Raw genomic sequence first — 20,367 nt, 5'->3', positions numbered from 1 at the left:
ATCTTGTCCTACTGTGTTGCCTTAAGACATTTCTTGAAAGCTGTTTACCTTATTTATTTAACGTTTAGCAGCAAAATTACCTTAGGCTATAAGTCAAAACACGATATGAAAGTCAGCATTTGTTCTAACCTAAATGAACCGAGTTCACATCATGTTGCCAAGATCAAGTTTGAGACAAGGTATAAAGTCTAAAGTTCACAATTACGTTAGAGAGGCTAAAGCTCTGCATCACAAACGTCATAAATTAAACACCTAGTTATGTTTATTAAGTTGTGCGATCGCAAAGATGGAGCTCCTAACCCAGTGTCTAGATTTCCCAGGACACTCAAAGACAGCAGTATTTGTTCAGTGTTGACAGCTGCAGGAGTTGAGGTGATGACGTCGTCTCTCTTGGAGGCTTCAGGCAAACTTTCTCACAGTCAGCGCGTCAAGCTCGACAGAAACAGTATGAGGGAAGCTGGAAGTCAAATAAAAGCACGGTAAACTATTTTTATTGTAAACAAGACAGAAATGTTGCATTACAACCCCCCAACACGGTTATTTGTTAACCACTTCCAGCAGTGCTGTCATAAATAATGGTGTGGTGGATAATGCATGTAAATGTTGCTTGTTCCTTTATTATTTGAAATCATTTCAGATACTTTTGTTGCTCCCAAAACTCAGTGGCATGTGTTATGATGTCGATATCCCGGTGGTCTTGTTGGACAACTGACGCCAGCAAACGTACAATTGCAGTGGACTAAAATACATTTACTTTTACAATATTTACGTTTTATAAAGGACACATAAAAAATAAAAAACGGACAACATAAAAAACTGAACATAACAAAAAAAAAAAAAAAAAACAATTTTCACCCAGAAAGTTCAATGAACACCTTATAAATTGGGGGAAACGACACTCGGTGAATTGTTATCTCTTATATTTTGAAAGTTACAACCGGAAATCGCATTTTCAGGCTGACTTGACGCTAATTGTCCAAAGACGGAGGGCGAGGAGTGTTCTGCTTTAGCAGCTTTTCTCTCCTCTGTGGCCACTTTCTTTGTGGTTGTTGTTCATGCTGTGTTTAGATATTAGTATAAGCGGTACGTTTTTATACCTCATAAAGTTTTCGTGCTCATAAGTTAAGTTTACCAGTCTGTAGGCTGCTTTTTTTGAACAACGGTAGCATTTTTTTTTACGTTATTGAGACCTTCCCAGATAGAACGATGAGACCGAGCGCAGTCGGATTTTATTTGCGGTTTTTATTTTATCGCCGGGAAAACGAGGAAAGAACATGAGTCCTGCTTATACTTTGGTAAGTAGTATGGATTCTATCACATCTACCCATCTTTCTATCTTTACACTTACTTCACAGCTTATATATCACTTTCTCGTAGAAAACCCTAGTTAAAATGTTCAAGGAGCTCTGTTTCTGCATTCAGTGATATCGTTAGCTAATAGCTGGCCGTAAAATTTATAGCTCTCCCACACTTCTCCAATCCTTGTGCTTTCTTCATATGGTGACAAGTCAACACCAAACGCCACTGAAACTATGGCAAGTTTAACCTGACGGTATTATGTATAGCTATTATCACGTTTTAATGTAAGTATCAATACTTTTTCTGGTTCAGTAAGTCCCTTTCTTCAACTCGGCATGCATCCAATAAATTATTTTTATTATTTTTCTTCTTTTCGTTTATTACACTGTACGATTTCACTGGTGACTAAAACGTTATTCCTGTATTGCTGTTCCAGCCGGCGGTTTAACAGGTTTCACCATAACGAGTCCGTTAAGTTTCCAAGTTTCAGTTCTTTGCAAGGGCGGGGTGACATTTTTTTTTTTATTTATTTATTTATTTATTTATTTATTTATTTTTACAGTTGTTGTTGTTGTTTTTTTTAAAACATGAGCCTAGTTTCCTTTCACTCAGTCCGCATGCATTCCTGCTAATCTCCAGTTTATCTCCGTTTATCTGGACATAGTAACTATTCATAACAGAAAATATGGAGGCAATTCAGGCCATAGAGCTCCCAAAGGTCTCTGTCCTTTAAGGCTGTAAAATGCTCTATGAAAATCATTTGTCTGCTTTGCCAAATATATAGGAAAATCAACTTGGTTAATTGATAACTGTCAAGACAAAGCCTCTTCGATATTCATGTGCCACTCAAGGTGTTATCACTGTGGTATTGTGAAGTAATGATGTTTAGATTGTTTATCTGCCTCAGTCTGTGTTTATGAGAGGATTTGGACTGTTTTGGCACAGCTAGCAGCAACAACTTGACACAAAACACCTCATGAAAGCTGTTTGTCTGTCACTCCCTCATTGGAGATGTGGAAATGAATGCCTCTGTACCCCGCTGACTGCTGAAGGATCAGTCGTTTTAAGGTACTTTATCTTGCTCTGTCCTTTTATGTTGGTGTAAAGCAAACCTGCATTTTTCTTTTATTATACTCCCGACTGCCACTGCTGGTGATAAACTACAGTTGTACAATACCTCACCTCCAACATGTCATGTCATGCCACACGTCTCTGCAGGGCGTGTTGTGGCGGTTTTGAAGCTGCAATTAGGTTTAATTTAGTTGCCAACTGATGACTGGGTTCTCCAAGCTTTGTGTGTCCCCTGTCTAGTTTCTACATGGATGACTCAGTGAGTTTCACTAAAATAATGCTGGGATGCCACTCTGTAAAGCTGAACGCCTTATTAAAACGTTCATTTTGACTTTCCCTCTGGCTTTTCTACACAACAATGTACAGTTCACTGCTTTGGGACTAATATTTGATTTTAACTGAATACCATGGAAAAGAGGGAAGCTCCCATTTTGATATGTTTCACAGTGTTACTGTAAGTGGCCAGTGGCTGATATATTTCTGGATTTCTTGTATTTCCAAGTCAGTGTTTGAATATAGATGATCTAAACATAGCTTAAACCAGTGGTTGGGTGAAAATCTTTCTGCACCATAATTATGGACACTGCTGATCCTTCTTCCTGCAGCTCAGGAAACGCAACTCATGTCTTCCTGTACTACATACCGCACACAGACGAATAAGTGCAAGTGGGTCAGTTCGGGAGCTGCATTGTCATTGCATGGTCTGGCTATGATGGAGCAGCATTCCACTACAAACATACGTTTAATTTGGGTCAAACGCAGACAAAGGTGTCATTTGCAAGACTGAGTGACTGTCCGACTGTCTGTAGCTGAATCTATTTACTGACCCTCCTCCTCTCCATCTGCAGGAATGCAGCTCATAGTCATCATGAACTATGCTGTGGAATTTTACCATGTCTCCCCTTCTTGATCCTCATGTGCGACGTGTCCAAATAGTTTGGTTCCAGCGAAGCAGGAGCAAGAGACTTCAGCAATCATGTTGATGCCGGCTAAGGATATATAAATCAGACTGAGTGCATTGCAAAACAATCGCAGACATCAAATCTGTGCATGTTTGACAACATGTGATTTTTAGTTTAAAGTGCATATAGCAAAGGCCGCAGTTATTTAGAATATGTTGTCTTATATCTTTTTATTTTTTGTGTCTGATAAATAGTTAAACCACGTGAGGAACGCCTAATCTAGAGCTCGACCACATGTGGATAGGTGGGGTTAAAATGCTCCCCGTCATCAATTGTCGTTGGCTCTTTATGCAAGAAATGAGATTCGTGTGTTTTTTCGTGTCTCAAACGCTTCATGAAATCGCATAGACCAGGGGTCGCCAATCCCAGTCCACGAGGGCCGGTGTCCCTGTAGGGTCAACACACCTGAATCACATGATTAGTTCATTACCAGGCCTCTGGAGAACTTCAAAACATGTTTAGAAGGTAATTTATCCATTTAAATTTAAATCAGCTGTGATGGATCAAGGACACATCTAAAACCTGCAGGGACACCGGCCCTCGTGGACTGGGATTGGCGACCCCTGGCATAGACGGTCTTCCCCCATACCATTTAAAGACAGCCTTTCAAATGAGGTGCATTTGATTTGCTGTACTACAGGTGTTTTTGTATTTGACCAGCTATAAGGAGGCCTAGGAAGAAGGCATCACAGAAATCTCCTAGGCCTAGAAGAATTTTTTATTTTTTTTTTTGGGGGGGGGGGTCACTGCACACATACATAGTAGTGTATGTGTCACTGTCACTGTCTTTACTTTTTTTCTCTTTTTTTACTAGGTTTATTTTCAGAAACCAGCATTCACATGAGTATGTTCTTGTCTTCACCTTTGGATGCATGCTGTTTCAGGGGAAAGATTTCCCTTGGGGTTTTGTTTCTCTGATCCTACAGTGTGCACTGTGCTCTTTGGATGTGATTTAATTGTACTGATAAGTAATTTTAGTCTGTCATCTTCTTTTTAGGTTGTTTTATAAAATGAGACAAGAGGAAAACGATCCTCTGCCACCACACAACGACATGAAGACAGAACAGAACCAACAATAAACTTTGTGGCTCTTTTGATTTTGATTACAGTTTATGGATAATTAACAATAAGTAGATTCTGTCTGTTGTGGGGAAATACTTGATACATTTACCTATGGAGGATTCGCGATGAGCTGACACAATATGCTGGCTCTAAGAGCGGAGCAGGTCAGACGTGGGGTTGGTGAGGTTGTGCTGCAGAATGAGGCTCCCACAGCCAAGCAAGGACGGCCACCATTGAGGATACCTTCTCACAAGCAAGTCATTAACATCAAGGAGAAGATCTCCCAGTGGGAAGGCCGCAGTCAGCAGAGCAGTGGCCATGATACTGGAGTGAAAGTACATCCTCTGACTGTATCTCGGACTCTGTCTGGAGATCTCCTAGGCAATGGTTGTCCAAACGAGAGCTGGAGAGGCGGTCTTCATGCAAAAGCCGACGTCTCAAAAAGAAATAACTCGGAATTTGATTTTCAGGAATCCCCAGCACAGGCTGGACACAGTGTGGGTGGCAGGAAGTCAGAACCGGTGCGTAGTGGTTCCAGTGAATTATTAGCCACGTCGCCAGGAAATAAAATATTTTCAACGCAAATACTTGCATCTCCCAAAGTGGAGGCTACAGATAAACGAATCATTACTGCCAACGGTGACCAAAAAATAGGTCGTATCTTGGATGCTGAAGTAGTTTCTAAACCTCTACCTCTGTCAACTGATGATCCAGAAGACAACATGCCTGCTGGTAACTTCTACACTTCCCGGGGTTTCTGGCGGAAGCTTGAGGGAAACAGACTGCTCTGGGAGAAAGGCAGAGGATCATCAGGTGAAGCTAATCCCCCTCCTAAACCTCAGCGGACATTCCAGTATCGGGGAACCAAGAACAGTAACAACACAGGGTACATGGTACAATGGGACAGAGGGTCCTCTCATAACAATCACTCCAACACGAGAACCAGGAGGGTAGCTCAACCACCCAACTTCCCACCTCCTCCGTGTCCAGTTGGAAAGAGTGAAGGACTTTCAAGACATAAAAAGAACAGGTCAGTAAGTGCACAAAAAGAAAAGCATAAATAATCATAGAGTACTTGTTAAAAGTAAAGTAGAATGGAACTGTTGCAGCACTTTCTTTGATATAAACTATAGTAGAAAGGTTTACTGAACAGTTACAGTATATGTAGAGCAGTTTTGGGGTGGGGAGGGTACTGTCAGAGTCTGATTGCTGGCTGGGGTCCTGGTGTGATGTCACATGATATCTGGCAGCATTGTCGTCTATTGTCTAGAAATGGCCTAGTTCCTGAGCAGCCATGGGTCCAGGGTCATCTTCATCGGGCACACACACACAGTTCCTCTTTCATTATTTTAAAGGCCGAGTAAAACAAGACTAAACTGTGTCACATGCTTATATTATCTGTAGTCCTGTGAAAACCATTGCTTTTGACACATAAAAAGCAAACATTTAATCCTTTTTAATACGGTACATACAGACAAAGATGGTAAAGAAAAGGAGTGATCAATGGTTTCAACAAAATATAAAAAAATGATTGATAGATTTTACTTCTCTGCAGATAAAGAAAGTACACCCTTTGGCCTTAGAAACTAATATACCTTGCTGACAATTTGTTATCATGTAAAATATCTGAAGTTGTGTGTGGGTTATCCTGCGTGCACAATATTTCAGTGTTATTCAAATCTGACTTGGCCATTCCACCTGAAGCTGGTGCTGTCCTTCTGACAGTAGAACCGCGCACTTTGACACCAGCATTTGAAATGATTACAATACCAGTCAGCACTTTGGATGGACTTTTGACTGGTGCTGTCCCTGCAGATCCTGTAATATAATTTTTGTTTCTGATGACCTTTTATTGCATCAAAGGCTCTACTGGCTGAATTTCCTGGATTGGCCAGTCATAGAAAACTGGCAGATGTTTATAATACATGCAGTGTAAAATATTAATAATAGACTCGGGCATTTTGAAGACTTTAAAGAGGTTTTTAGACGGTGAATAATGGTAAAATATACTTGAGTGTAAAAGAGAACTTGATACTTGGACCATATGTTGTTGTTTTTTTTAAAAAGGTTCTAATTATTGGCCTCTAATCAGGATCCATTAATTCTAATTTCATACATTTGACAGTATAATGAATAATGGGGTATATTTCCTACTCTATTGTTGAAATATAAAGATACAAACATAGGTAGGTGTAGGTGTTATTGATTGCAGTGCCTTTATCATTAGGTACCCTTTCAAAGAGGACGAAAGTTTGCTTGTCCAATAGATTAAAAAGTTTGAATGGTTATTTTTTTCACATGTAGGTAGAGAAAGTCTGTTTCCCCTCTGTTAGAGCACAGGACAGGATGTTTCATAAACTGTAAAACAGAGTTTCACAAACTACTAATTGTGCAATATTTTTGTTGTTACGTATTGTAGGCAATGTAATCAACCTTTTTAGTTTATGCCAGTAGCTCGATTCGGAGTCTTCCTGTCATGTCTGCACACAGGTAGCACAGGGCTTCTTGTTTACCATCTTTAGAGGAAGCTTTCATTTAAGCTTGTACATTATGAAGTATCTGCACCTGGCCAGGTATTTTATCACGTGAACTTTAGTAACATCGCAGTTTCAGTTTCTGCACTCAGACAGACTGTCCATTTCCATATTTCTGTACTGTCTGTGACACAGAAAAACTGTTACCATATTGCAACTTCTCTATCATGCGCTCAGTCATTTCCTTCCATGATGATTATTCTCTCTCTCCCTGCACTATCTCCTTGTTTTTCTGGGTTTCATATCAACAAGGCATTTTGTTGTCGGGCAATGGCTAAACATACAACAATAGAGTGAACAGTATAATGGTTATCTTTAGGTCAACAGCCTTTCTCACTGCCATCGCTTCTCTCCCTGTCACAGGAAGTCCTTTGAGTATGAGGATGCATCACGCCTGACGGCAGAGCAAGGCCCTCGGGCAGATGATGCCCTTTACCATGCCTACTCTGATGACAATATTTACGAGGACATCGTCTGTAAGTCCTATTCCCAATGTGGAGCTGATTTTGAATGAACTTCCAGAGCTTCTGATTTCTTCTGATTTATCTGGCTGTTAGCACAAAAGACAAAGACAGGAAATCATAAAGACTCCTGGGTACCTGTCGCTGGGTTGATGTAAATTTCAGTATTCTCAGTTAGGATTTGGCTTATTGTTGTATAATCCGAATCAGAATCAGAATACTTTATTGATCCCTGGGGGAAAATATTTTTTTGTTACAGTGCTCCATTATAAACCAACATTAACAAGACAGACAATACGCTAACTAAGAATAGTATACTAAGTATACTATTCTTAGTATAGTATACTTAGTAGTACTAAGCATACTATACTTAGTACTACTTAGTAGTACTAAGTATAGCAGCTCAACTGATGATGTTTCCTTTTCCTGATTGCCCACAGATTTCCTACAGTTACTAGAATTATTCCTCATGTTCACGATGGAAAAACATGCTGTGACTAGTGGGATCAGACATAACACCTATTCACAATATGTAGTGTCTGTAAATGTGGCCTAGCTGTTTGATACAAGTGTATAATAATAGCTTTTGCAGTGCAATGTCACAAATTCAGTATTTCACAGCACTTGGCAGATAGGTGCTACCATGCATTTTAAACAATTTGTTGTAGTTTCAGCAAATTTAGGCTGTCTCAGTTGCTTCTATGTCTTGAAGACGTCCAGGCATGCTGTCTAATCCTTCCCATCACTCTACCTTACCCTCAGGTGATGTGACCAGAGATAACCCCTATGAGGATGTCAAGCTATCTCCAATGTGTATCCCTATTGCAAGGCCTCTCCCAAAGGTAATGGATAACATTCCATGTATGTCCCGCTTTAATAGTACAGGAGTATTTTTATTAGTTATGCATCAATGTAACAAATGTGTCAACCTGAGAAACAAAGGAAGAAGGAATTATTGTAGTTTGATACCAAGTAATTATCTGAAACTGAGCATTAACTTAGCACTTCTTTTGTTCCAGTTGCCTTCTAAACCCCAAACGTTATACAGGTATGCTAGTAAAGTGGACAGGAAGGTGTTCCAAGCTGTGTCCAAATCTTCAACCATTGCAGACACTCCCAAACCAGCTGCACCACGGCGTGGAAGCACTCAGAAAATACACAGGATACCCCAGGTATATTTGCACATACAATTGAATTTGATACTATGGCTGGCTGACAGCATTTTTGGTGCCCATTTCCATGTGACCTGTGACTGACAGAGTGGCAGTGAATGATGATTCATGTTTTACGTAGAACAGAAAAGGAGGCGGTTACTTGTTGAACAGGAAGAAGCTGATGCTGAAAATAATAGATAGTGTTGGAGCAGTATGTGTAAACACTTTGTGTAAATTCAGACAGAAGAGTATTACGGACATCTAACCCATGGCTGTGGAAAGGTTTTGGACAGGGACAGACTTTACTGACAAGGTAAAGAGGGAAAAAAGCGTTTTTTAAAATATATTTGTAGAAAAAAGAGGTTATGGCTTAAAAAACCCAATGTGACCCAAGTACCATGAGTTTGAGCTAGTTTGAAAAAGCCCGTCATGTTGATTTTGATTGTTTTTAGGAAGAGACCATTGTGTAACTTTTCAATAGTGTAAAATGAATATCTGAAACTGTAGTAATAATGAAATATTGAGTGAGTTGAGTATTCTTAAATATTTTAGACAAACCGCTTTTGGGAAATCTTTGAATATATTAAAAATACACATTTAGATCTTGACAATAACTCATTTATTATGTATTGTTCTGCTTCAAAACAGTGCTGTTATGGTTAGTTAGACATGTTACTTGTCATTGCCATACGAGTTTGTTTCCTCAATTGGCAGCGCTTCTTTTAAAAACAAAGTTTAAGCTTCCCGCTCTATGTTCTTTTAGAAAGAACAACAAGGGTATGGGGTTTTTAAAAAAAAGAAGAAAAAAATGCTGAAAATCTGTAATATAATTATGTATTTAGTAGCTGTTAGTGGCTATATATCATAATTCCATGTAATCAGGATTCTGCAATGGCTCTAAAATTATGGGGCTGACAAGCACCTGTGCTTCTACTACATAGTATGTCAACAAAATCGAGACGATCTTTGATGACAAGCGAGGGAGGAAGAGAGTGAAGAACCAAGGAGTCACCGTGCGAGGTGAGACACAAACACATAGTGGCAGATCCACATCAACACATCAAGATTAAGTTGAGCCTCTTGGTGGAAATACCCATCTTTTGATGATACACATAAGGCCAGTCGCAGTCGGCAATGAAATGAAATTATGAAACAAAGACTTGCTGTCTGCATCTGATTATGGCCTGTCAAGTTTTCCCCATTCCTCTGCTTCTCACTAATCTATCCCTCCTCCTCCAATTTATATAAGCAGAGGAGACCAGCGGGACTGAGAGCGACCCTGAGGACGGCACCAAAGGTATAACAAACGTACAGAATCTTTCACTTTATGCTAGTTCTGGGTAAAGTTTACAGGTAGATAACTTTATATGGAGTAAATACTATTAGTTCCTAAAAATGAAAGTATAAATCCAGTGCTACGGTAAAACGAGAAGATAAAAACATCATATACTGTATAGTGTTAGTGTTAAATGATCACACCAAACATCTCCAAAGTTTTTAATTAGGAGCTCAACTAATGTTTAAAGGATAAGTCATTCATTAGAAAGATGGAGCTAAAACAGCTTGTTTCAGGCAGTGAATGAAATAAGTTGAATCAAGGCTCAGCATAAGATAAAAAGGATTCTTTATTTAGTGTGAATCATGCAACGCTGTAGTAGAGTTGAAGAATAAAAAGCAGAGTTAGAAATTAGCATGATAGGTCATCATTGAGCAACCTTAAAGTAGTCAGTGTTATAGCTACAGTTTTACATTATATAGACATTAAGAAGACCTTTTATTGCTTCTCTGTGCTGGTTGGGATTTTTCCCAGGATAAACATGACTGTATTGTGTCACTGTGTGGTGTTGAACAGGCTCCAGGAGATCAGTTTACATCCAGTCTACATTGAAACGAAGGCCAGGCTACCGCACCCTGGAGAGAGACCTGATCCAGATGCAGCAGCAGCAGCTTTTCCAGATCTTTGTGGTGGTGTCACTAAGAAAAAGCTCCCAAGAAAACACCTACTCCCCTGAAATTACACAACAGTTCCCCAAAATGGTTAGCAGTCTGCACAACTCTGCTTTGTTCATATTGCATGAATTGATGTCATTTGTGACAATTTCACAACTAAATTGTAATCTTGTTTGGTGATATTAAGGGATTCTCATTGTACATAACAAAAAATCCTTTTGAGAATTTGTATACGGGGAATTTCCCAGGCTGATATAAGGCTTCTCAGATGGACTCTTTTGATGTGTTTTTCCAGATTTGGGTATATATTTGCATTTTTCTCCCTGGAATATAAAAGAAATGATCTCTTTAGGTGCATTCGACCGCATACTTGAGACTGTGCATGTTTGTTGATTTTTTAAAAATTATTATTATTATTATTATTATTATTATTATTTATTTATTTTAATTTACAGGAAACTTTTAACACTTTTAATTTTTGGTGGTTTTTTTTGTTGTTGTTTGTTTTATTGATTTTATTGGATCTCTGGGAATCGACTGGCCTGTAGTAGCCTTGAGTTTTTCTCTTTCAGTTTGAGAAGTCGTCCCGGCTTTCTAAAGAAGCTGAGGATCAGCTGAAGGTGATCCCAAGGTTCTGCTTCCCTGATTCTCAGGACTGGAAACCTTCTGCACTGATGCCTAGGTCAGCTTAAACACAACAACAATGTTTTAACACCATGCCTGATGTATGCTGTGTCACAGCAAAGCTAAGCCAGTGATGTAATGGTAACATGAGACTGTATTATTTCTTCATCTTCCTTTCATTTTCTTTGTGTTGGAGTCCTTTTGTTGACTTTGTATTGTTCAGCGTTCTTATTTATGCCATGTTTATTACCCCATTTCCTCTTTTTCTATTAATATCTCCAGCTATTAGTTGTAACCCATAAATCACTGTTGCAATCACTTAAATTCCCCACAGGGATGATTAAAGTTTTGTCTGATCTAATTAAATTGGAGTGCTAAGGGGAATTGGGCATGCATTTTGTCTGTGCGGTTCATTGTTGTAATGAGGGTTATGCTCAGAACTTGCACTCCCTTCCTGCCTCTAAAATATGCATCTGTGCCAATACAAACTACCAGACGACAAATATGTACATGTACATATTTTCTGTTCTGTCTGTCTTTATTTAGTGTAGTGTTTTTCCTGTTTAATTAATTGTAATGAAATGATTCCATAATGAAATCATTCATATCAAGCCAGCTCTTTTCCCACCAATTTTTATACATGGAACATCATGGTTAAATTACCTCGGATAAATAGCATTATCTGTGTTTGCGTTGACAGCGAGACGTTTTCCTTTGTCCTGACTGGAGAAGATGGCAGCCGCTGGTTTTGTTACTGCCGTAAGATCCTGGTGAGCATTTGACTCAAATGTTCGTGTGTGTGTGTGTGTGTGTCATGATATGGCAGCCTGCCCTGTGCTTACTCAATATCTCTTAGATGTGAGTCACAGACCATAAACCACTTCTGTATTAATGACAGAGAGCAAGAAGAATTTCATCATGTTCCCTTTTCCTTAGCCTGAGAAGGGTTCAGTTTTGTATGTTGAAATTATGACAAGTGTTGTGCTTTTCTTTTGCTTTGTTACTGCTATTGCAGTTGTCTTGTTAAGATGTCTGCGATAAACTTTGTTGTTGGGTAGTACAGACAGATCTAGGCCACATCTAATGTGGAGAGTTTTATATTTTGTTTTTCTCAACTCGCACAACTTAGAGAGCTTTTTCAGTTTTGCTGTTTCTCCAGACGCTGCTTCAGATACTGTGTCATTAACATCTATTTCAATTTCACTTCATTAACCTGCAGGTTATTTTCTTGATTAATCCAGTAATTGTGTTTGTAACATGGCGGAAACCATTGCAAAGTGTCTGCTGTAAATCCCCAAAGCATAAAACTCAAGCTCAGATTACTTGTGCCGCCCGGTTTTCCTGCACTTAGAAATCTTCAATTTGCAGTTAGAGAATAACTTCATATGACTGCTTTCATAACAACAAAACGGTCCAGTCATGATTACAAAGAATCTCAATAGGATTTAATCCAACTTACCGGTACACCAAGTGATCACTTCATGGGTCTGCAGCCAAATTATGCTCCAGCTTGCTTTTGTCATTTTTATGGCCTATATTCTGTGGATTGTGATGGTTCCTGATCCAGATTAGCTTTATGTCATTGATATTCTACTTAAATTTTATTGTCCAAGCACAGTTTTTTTTGCAGATTTTTCAGGGTTTTTTTATAGTTTCAACATTGGATGTTACGTCTTATGAAGAGGACATGGGGGGGAAAACTGATTGCCACTATGAAAAACATGGATGGAGACTTTATGACTTTTAGGATTTTCTACTCCTGCCATTTTAGAGACTGAGAGAGATATGCCGTGTTTAATGGTGTTGTAATGACATCTCTGTTTCTTCCTTTTTATCATTTGAAACTGTCTCTTTAAGCCCAGTGGAAAGGGGAAGAGACTTCCTGAGGTGCACTGTATTGTCAGCAAGCTGGGCTGTTTCAATCTTTTTGCAAAGGTAAAGACACAACACATGTGCACACATATTTCTGCTGATAGAACTTTTTACTGCGACATGAAAAGAGCTGGATCGACTACAGTTTAGTGCTAATCCCCTGAACATTGTGAAACCCGCTGCCTTAAAACTGCATGTTTAAAGATAGGATGAGGGTGCACTAGAAGATAATCCTGAGGAGTCACTGGGTGTGGGGTTCTTTCCCAAAAGGAAATCATATGCATGTAACTGTGTCTCATCCATCCTTCAGTTGGCCTGAGGGAAATTAACAACCAGTAGTGTGCTCTGAAGGAAAACCCCATCTGCATGCAAAAATTGATTCATCTGGCTTTGTCTGACCAGATTCTGGAAGAGGTGGAGAGGCGCAGAGAAATATCTCCGGCTCTCGTGTACCCTTTTATGCGTACTGTGATGGAAGCTCCTTTTCCAGCCCCTGGACGCACAGTTACCGTTAAGAGCTTCGTCCCAGGCGCTGGGAGTGAGGTAAGCCTGAAACCAAAAGAGGAAATGTTAATTAGTAGTTTTGCTCCTTCTAGCCACTCCCTTCTGCAAACTCAGAATGACTCAAAATTTTAGGGTATTTGTGAAAACAATAGGGCTCAGCCATGCTGCAACATATATATGTGTTTTTAAACACTGACAGCAAACTGTTTGATCACTTCTGTTTTACAGAGTCAAAATATGCAAAGTAAGGATCCTTTCCAGTAAAACTCAGGGAGTGTGGCAAAGTCAAAGCCTTACATTTGGAAGTCCTAGATTTAAAACCTATATCTAAAGTCCCCATCTATCATTTGACCATTGACTATAACCTCTTAAAATTCAAGAGCTCAGCATCATATTCAGTTCATTTCAACACCGTTTTACTTATATAGCGAAATCACAACAGTTGCCTCAACGTGCTCAAGTTGAAGATCCTACTATAATGGAGAAAAAACCCCAATAATCATATTTTACTCCCTGCGACCAAGCACTTGAAAACAGTGGGAAGAATGAAAACTCCCTTTTAACAGGAAGAAACCTCAGGCAGAGCGTGGCTCAGGGATGGGCGGCCATCTGCCCTGACCAGTTGGGGATGAGGGGAGAGAGTCAGGACAAAAAACACACTTATCTCCCCAGGTGCTTTTTATGCTTTTGTTTGGCATACCCACATGGAAAAACTTGTATCGGAGGAATTACAAGGCTGAAATGCACGTATCAGATTTCATTCTTTAAAAAAAGAAAAACAACCTCTAGTTCCCGGAATTATGTTTATTCGATATGTGGCTAGAACAGAACAAAACCCCTGGCTCTAATCATTCATAAGTCTCTGGTGATCTGGCAGATGTTAAAAGATCGAACAACATGAACATGGGTATTCAGCATCCTAAAAGGCTTAGTTTTGCATAAACATTTCAGCCATTCATACACACTGTCAACAACTACAATTTATATTTAGCCTGACTGAGTGTGCTCTCATTGCTTTGCAAGGAACTGACTTTATGCCGACCTGTGGACTCCAGACTGGAGCATGTGGACTTTGACAGTCTGCTGGAATGTCTCAGTGTCACAAAACTCCTGCAGGTTTTCGCCTCCCTTCTGCTCGAGAGGAGGGTCATCTTTGTCGCTGACAAACTCAGGTATGATGTAGTAGCATGCATCTCACAGCAGGACCAGTCAGGCATTGATGGCTATAATACAGCAATATAGTGGGTAATTCACTCCACCATGATATATGCCTTTGTAAGTTTGCATTGTTATGTCAAACTTCTAACAGTTCCTGTTAAAGCTGAGCACCTGTTTCAAAAAGTTGTGAGAACATTAGGTGATACAGGATGTAACACCGATTTCTGTCCAACATTGGTTTGGCTTTTGTTCACACCAAGTAGTTCATATGCTGCCCGGATCATGCATGATCCACTCTAGTTTGTCTGTGCTCAGACTGACATGGAGGCTTCTTTTAACATCATTTGTATCCTTGTAGGATAACTAAAAATTGCTACATACACAAAACAGCTCAAAACAAGTCACACTGAATACAATTTTGAGCTGCTCAATTGTGAGGAAAGACAGAATACTCAGATGCTACATTTAGAGAGCAGAGTGGGATATAGAGAGCAAAAGAGACAAACTCGAAACTAATCAGACCTGGAACTTCAAGCATATGACTGGTATGTGTACAACCTTAGTGCAGAGTTATATGCCAATACCCGAGCAATGCTGCACCAATGTGTTTCTCTGATCCAGTTACCATAACTCACTTTTACTCTAGCCAAATAACCAAAAAGTAATATAGAAATGCTAACACTGGGTATAAATAACACATTGCACATGGTGAAATTAACTGTGTTTTACATCATTTAAGTAACATCTGTGAGCTGCTTGTTACACTGAGCTTAAAAAATAGAGACTGCCACATTAGAGAAAGTGACACAGTCTAAAATTAATTAAGAAAAATCAAAAGATCACATACACTAAATTACTAATTAAAAGTTTCTAATAGCATGGCAAGCAATTACTGCTCTGTTAAGTGCTCTAAAAGTGACTGATGGTAATTAGAAAGTTATTAAATGTAGATCGTAAGTAAATGTCCATGAGAAATTTTTTAAAATTTCTTTTCCAAGTAGCTTTATTTGAAATTTGGCTTTTTGCTAAGAGCAGCTGAAAATGTTGGGGGAAATTAGCGATTCACCTTTTAAAGATTGAATATCTTAGTGAGGCTACAGATACTGTTTGAAAAACACAAAAAAGGCTCTTTGGCAAAACCAAGAAAATGTTAGCTGTAGAAGTTGAGCAACCAGGTGAAAGCGGAGGAGGATTTTCACAGCACGCATGCAACTTTCTGTAAAGGGACGAGGAGTGTCAGCAGGAGTAGCAGTGACTGCTGAACTAAGAGGATTAACATAGATCAGTTGCATTGAGAGAATCCTTTGATACTTAAGGCGTTTTGCTGAAAGCTCTTACAGTTTATTGTGAGTGTTTGGTGGAAAAATAATACATGTGGCCATCCTCTATCTTTAGGGAGCCATGATTGATATCTCAGTGTCATGTGATCTGTGTGGGAATTGCATGAATAGTGTTTTGATAAACCTCATCTCTCATCTAATCTCTTCACTGCAGTGTGCTGTCACGCTGCAGCCACGCAGCCTTGGCGCTGCTCTACCCGTTTACTTGGCAGCACACCTTCGTGCCGGTGTTACCAGCCAGCATGCTGGACATCAGCTGTTCCCCCACCCCATTCCTTATTGGGGTGCTGGCACCCTGCCTGCCACAGGTGCTGGAGCTTCCCATTGAAGAGGTCTGTAAAAATAATTTTGAAAACAATTAGAGCTTTAAAAAGACAGTCCTGCCTGTGTAATGGTTTATTGGCTGTATATTCACTCCACGCATGCTGTTGCTTCCACTGTGCAGCAGCACACTGTAACTCACACTCACTGGACCTTTATATAACTCTTATTACACAATTGTTAAGTCTTACAGTTAGTAACTGTCAATTCTTCTTCTTGCTGTCTTCCCAGGTGCTCATAGTGGATCTGTGTGCAAACAAGTTTGTCATTCAGGTGTGTACACACAACGTATAATGGGAATGATAGGTGTGGTCTCAGTCAAAAAGATGGCTTTGCCTACACTTGTCCCTCGGTAGCATGCTGAATATTTTGAGAGTGACAAATTATATGGGATGTAAGCCCAGAACATAGTCCTGTCACAATCAAAACATTAAGGCTGATTCAGTGCTGCAATTTTGTCAGTTAACAGTAAGTCTTTTCAGTCATTGACAGACTTTTGTGTGGTTGTGCTCATTATATTAGTATACACATAATGAGTAATTCTAGAAACATCCCTCCATTCAGTTTGAATTTATGAATAAAGGGCTAAAAATCTTTGACTTGCACAGTGTGGGCTGGAGGCATTCTGCTCCTTTGGCCTGTTGCATTCTTGCACATTAAACAGTAAATGGCTACATTTCCCAGTACAGAGTGCTTTTGAAGTTTAACACTGGGTCTTGGGTTTTAAATCTAGTGCATGAAAAAACAATGTGATCAAAGCACCAAATATAATTATTTAGTTTGTCACAGCAAAAATTGAAAACACGAGTGACATTTGATGTTTTTATATTGAGGCTACTATAGATATTAACTATGAGACAATGTGACGGATTAAATGCATGGTTAGAAACTGCATCATGTGACTGCTGTTGACCCTTCTTGTGATGTGTGACAGCTGGGCGATGAGGACTGCATTCTGCCCAGTAAACTCCAGGCGGCGTTGCAGCAGATCCTGGAGGAGAGGCAAGATATTCTGAGAGAAGAAAATGGAAACACGTGTGGAGGTTGGTGGAACAGACGCGAAGAACACAAGATTTATCTACAAAACAGTCTCGCTATCACAAGATGAAGTTCCATTTTTAAAGTGACGATGAGAAGAATATTTGCTGGCATCAGTTTTCATCATAGCACTATCAGTGTGTCCTTTTGTTCTGCCAGCTAAATCTGGCTGTGCAGAAATGAGCTGCAAATGTCAGCAGCACAGCAGGGCAAACCTACTGCAGATCAATGCACATTCTGTTTTCTGCTCATTAGTTCCAGTTGTGTGATTACAAATCTTTAACCAGATTTGTGTTGATGACCCCCTTGTTGTTGTTCTTTTTTTCATGTAATCATAGGCTTTTAGCATTTCATTAAGTATTAACCTTACTGCTGTGCTAACATTTTCCTTATTTAATCATTCAGACCAGCAAACTGATTTGAGCTCCTTGATGTCGGAGGCGTTTGTGCGATTGTTCGTGGAGCTAGTGGGACACTATCCACTCCACATGGTCGAGTCCCCCAATGGCAACAAGGAGCTCCAGCGGGACAGTTTCCGCAAATCTCATCCCTCTCGGGGAGTCCGGCAGTTCCTGCAGCTCTTCATGGACACTCAGATGTTTGCTGGTTTCATTCAGGACAAGGAGCTGCGCAAGGGAGGAGGAAGAGGTCATTTTTTTAGATGTTATGTTTTTTTCTGTTTGGGAATATTTTGTTTCCACTGTTAGAGTTCTGAAAAAAATAGGTAAAACTAAATCATGAGGCGGGAGACACTCATGCCAGCTGGAACTGTGCTCGATTTAGATTTCATTGCTTCAGAGGCTGACTTTACCTTTTAACATAATAACTGCAGAGCTGTGCCAATAAACAGCAAAATACAAAAGCAAAACAGAAATTTAGAATTCATCCAGCTTCACAGTGAAACGTAGCCAACGTTGTACATCTTGGTGGGACAGATGAATGTGAAGAATATAAAACATCATCCTGCAAGATGTTGCATAAAAGTTGAAATAAACAAGTCATTGTTTCCACATAACCGGTAAATGGATAAATAGCAGTGTTGAATCATATTAAAGCAGACATATGCATTAAATTAAATGAGTCACAACAAGCGAGCCTAAAACTGAGTGAAAACAATTTTCCCTGCATGCAAGCACTAGGGGCTGGGCGTATAAACGGACAAAAAGTATGCATAAGCCTTTTCCCACTCAATGCTATTTATAAAGATGTGCAGACCACACACATAAATTCAAACTGTGCATACGCACGTTTGATACGGTGTAAGTGAAAAATAAGGTGAGACAAACTTTGATCCTGCATGTAAAAGAGACCATGAGTATGTCAGTGTGATGGGAATAATGCACTTTTCTACTGCGTTTCTACATTTTTTGACATCTGGTCTGTGCGTAATGAGCTGTAGCATATGAAGACTGTCTAATCCTTTTTTTCTGCTACTGTCTTTCCATCTTTCCCACAGGTCTCTTTGAAACCAGAGTGGCTGAGTATCTGGATTCATGCCCTGAGCCTGAGCCAAGTGGTGTGAACAAATTTCTTAAAGGACTGGGTAAGTGTCACTCCAATAAATGTTCATTTTAAAAGGTTAGTGTTCATCACTTAATTGTTCCTCTTCTGCTTTTAGGAAACAAGATGAAGCTCCTGCAAATTAAATGAAAAAAAGGCCAACATCTCTGTAAAAGAAGGACTTTGTGATTAAAAACAGAACTCTTGTTGCTCCTGGTCTGAGAAATTTCCGTGCCTGTGAAAGAGTCTTCTGATAGAGGGTGAAAGGGACAAAGAAGACTTGATGTGGAGGAGCAGACTCATGTTATAACCATGAACTCAAGTTTGAGACCAGTGCATTTCTTACTGGGAGAAAACTGGAAAAGTGTGTGTGTGTGTGGGATATGGTTTTGTTTTTTAAATTTTACAAATTCTTTTGAGGACCTTAGAATCAACCGTTGTATCTTTGAGCGTGTGGTTATAACCACTATGTCCATTTACACAGAAACCTGTTTACTTGGAACTCTACTAACATTTGAATCGCATCAATCTTACATTTCAATCAAGTACTTTACATTTAAAATTTGTGTGCATGGATCCAGCCTGGTGGGTCTTTTGTGTCTTATACTTGCTCATGTAAATAACATTCTCATTGTTCCATTCCTGTCACTTGGATGTTGTGTCTGTGTTGTTTCTTCAGTTTGGGCTTAATATCTCTAAGAGAACGTTTCCGTTTTTCTAGGTTCAAACTCAATCCGATCAATTGGTCATTATATGGTTTTTTTTTTAAATTCTGTTTACTGGAATTGTAAATATTTTTTTTGACATTTTGCACATGTTCAGAACAAGTGTACAGTATTTGGAATATTTTTGTATTAAAGCATGACTTATCATACTTTTTAAATATAAGCTTCCAAGACTGTTTAATTCTCAGTTGTTTATTATACACAAACCTTTGGGTTCTACCTTAACCCTCTATAACGGACCAATTTTAAGCCATTATTTATTTATTTATTTATTTTATCTTAGCATAGGTTGTCCGCTTCAAAATGTGAGTATAGTGAGATTATTTTTAGTTCATGTAGGTTATTCAGAAAGACCAGGAAGGGGGAAAAAAGCAGGGTATGATTGGTTGATGTAAAATAACAAAATACCCTGTTTATACAGGAAAAGACCATTTACATATGTAAATTGTAATTCTAGTGTTATCTAGTCTTTGTAGTGTCTTTATGCAAACTTTTTATATTTAAGGTTGTTGTCAGACAATTGATTTAACAGGGCAGTTGGGCAATAAGGGGCCTTGCTTTTCTAGGAACTATATTACATATAGTCAAAGCACATAGATTTTTAAAATCTTTCTGTTCTTTACACATTATTTTGCTCTTTTTTTTTTCTGATCATCATATCATGTAAAATGTTTGTTCCTTTGACCTAAATTTACTCACTATATATGAAATTCACACTGATTACAAGCCTAACCTCAAAAGAGGTGAATAACATTCTTCTGCTTGTATAGAAATATAACGCAGGGTAAGACG

The 20,367-nt window shown here is 39.1% G+C and overlaps 1 protein-coding gene across 5 annotated transcripts; it reads left to right on the top strand.

The window, feature by feature from the left end:
* The first annotated feature begins 38 nt into the window (after positions 1–38).
* Positions 39–19,733, top strand: dennd2c (DENN/MADD domain containing 2C). 5 transcript variants are annotated; one of them, XM_026153180.1, is made up of 20 exons: positions 862–1,295; positions 2,245–2,367; positions 4,330–5,424; positions 7,292–7,404; positions 8,152–8,231; positions 8,409–8,561; positions 9,485–9,563; positions 9,793–9,840; positions 10,396–10,580; positions 11,066–11,175; positions 11,818–11,887; positions 12,975–13,052; positions 13,392–13,532; positions 14,517–14,665; positions 16,146–16,323; positions 16,544–16,585; positions 17,247–17,355; positions 17,756–17,998; positions 18,807–18,893; positions 18,969–19,733. In XM_026153180.1, exons 3-20 carry the CDS (start codon positions 4,535–4,537, stop codon positions 18,998–19,000), a joined length of 2,787 nt encoding a protein of 928 aa, XP_026008965.1. In that variant the 5' UTR covers positions 862–1,295; positions 2,245–2,367; positions 4,330–4,534; the 3' UTR covers positions 19,001–19,733. The 5 variants fall into 5 exon arrangements, with proteins under 5 accessions (XP_026008963.1, XP_026008965.1, XP_026008964.1 ...); XM_026153179.1 differs by having other exon boundaries at positions 2,207–2,367; XM_026153178.1 differs by lacking the exons at positions 862–1,295; positions 2,245–2,367 and adding an exon at positions 39–479.
* The last annotated feature ends 634 nt before the right edge of the window (positions 19,734–20,367 follow it).

This window comes from Astatotilapia calliptera, chromosome 20, assembly GCF_900246225.1.
Source record: "Astatotilapia calliptera chromosome 20, fAstCal1.2, whole genome shotgun sequence".
Classification (NCBI taxonomy): domain Eukaryota; kingdom Metazoa; phylum Chordata; class Actinopteri; order Cichliformes; family Cichlidae; genus Astatotilapia; species Astatotilapia calliptera.
Note: the sequence above shows the minus strand (reverse complement) of the source record. Positions and strands in the feature narration are given on the sequence as shown.

Excerpts from the sequence above, each read along its gene's own strand:
- dennd2c (XM_026153178.1), top strand. The coding sequence starts at position 4,535 with ATGCTGGCTCTAAGAGCGGAGCAGGTCAGACGTGGGGTTGGTGAGGTT. Across the intron at positions 7,405-8,151 it reads TATTTACGAGGACATCGTCT|GTGATGTGACCAGAGATAAC; the intron begins GTAAGTCCTATT and ends CCTTACCCTCAG. Across the intron at positions 17,356-17,755 it reads AAATGGAAACACGTGTGGAG|ACCAGCAAACTGATTTGAGC; the intron begins GTTGGTGGAACA and ends TTAATCATTCAG.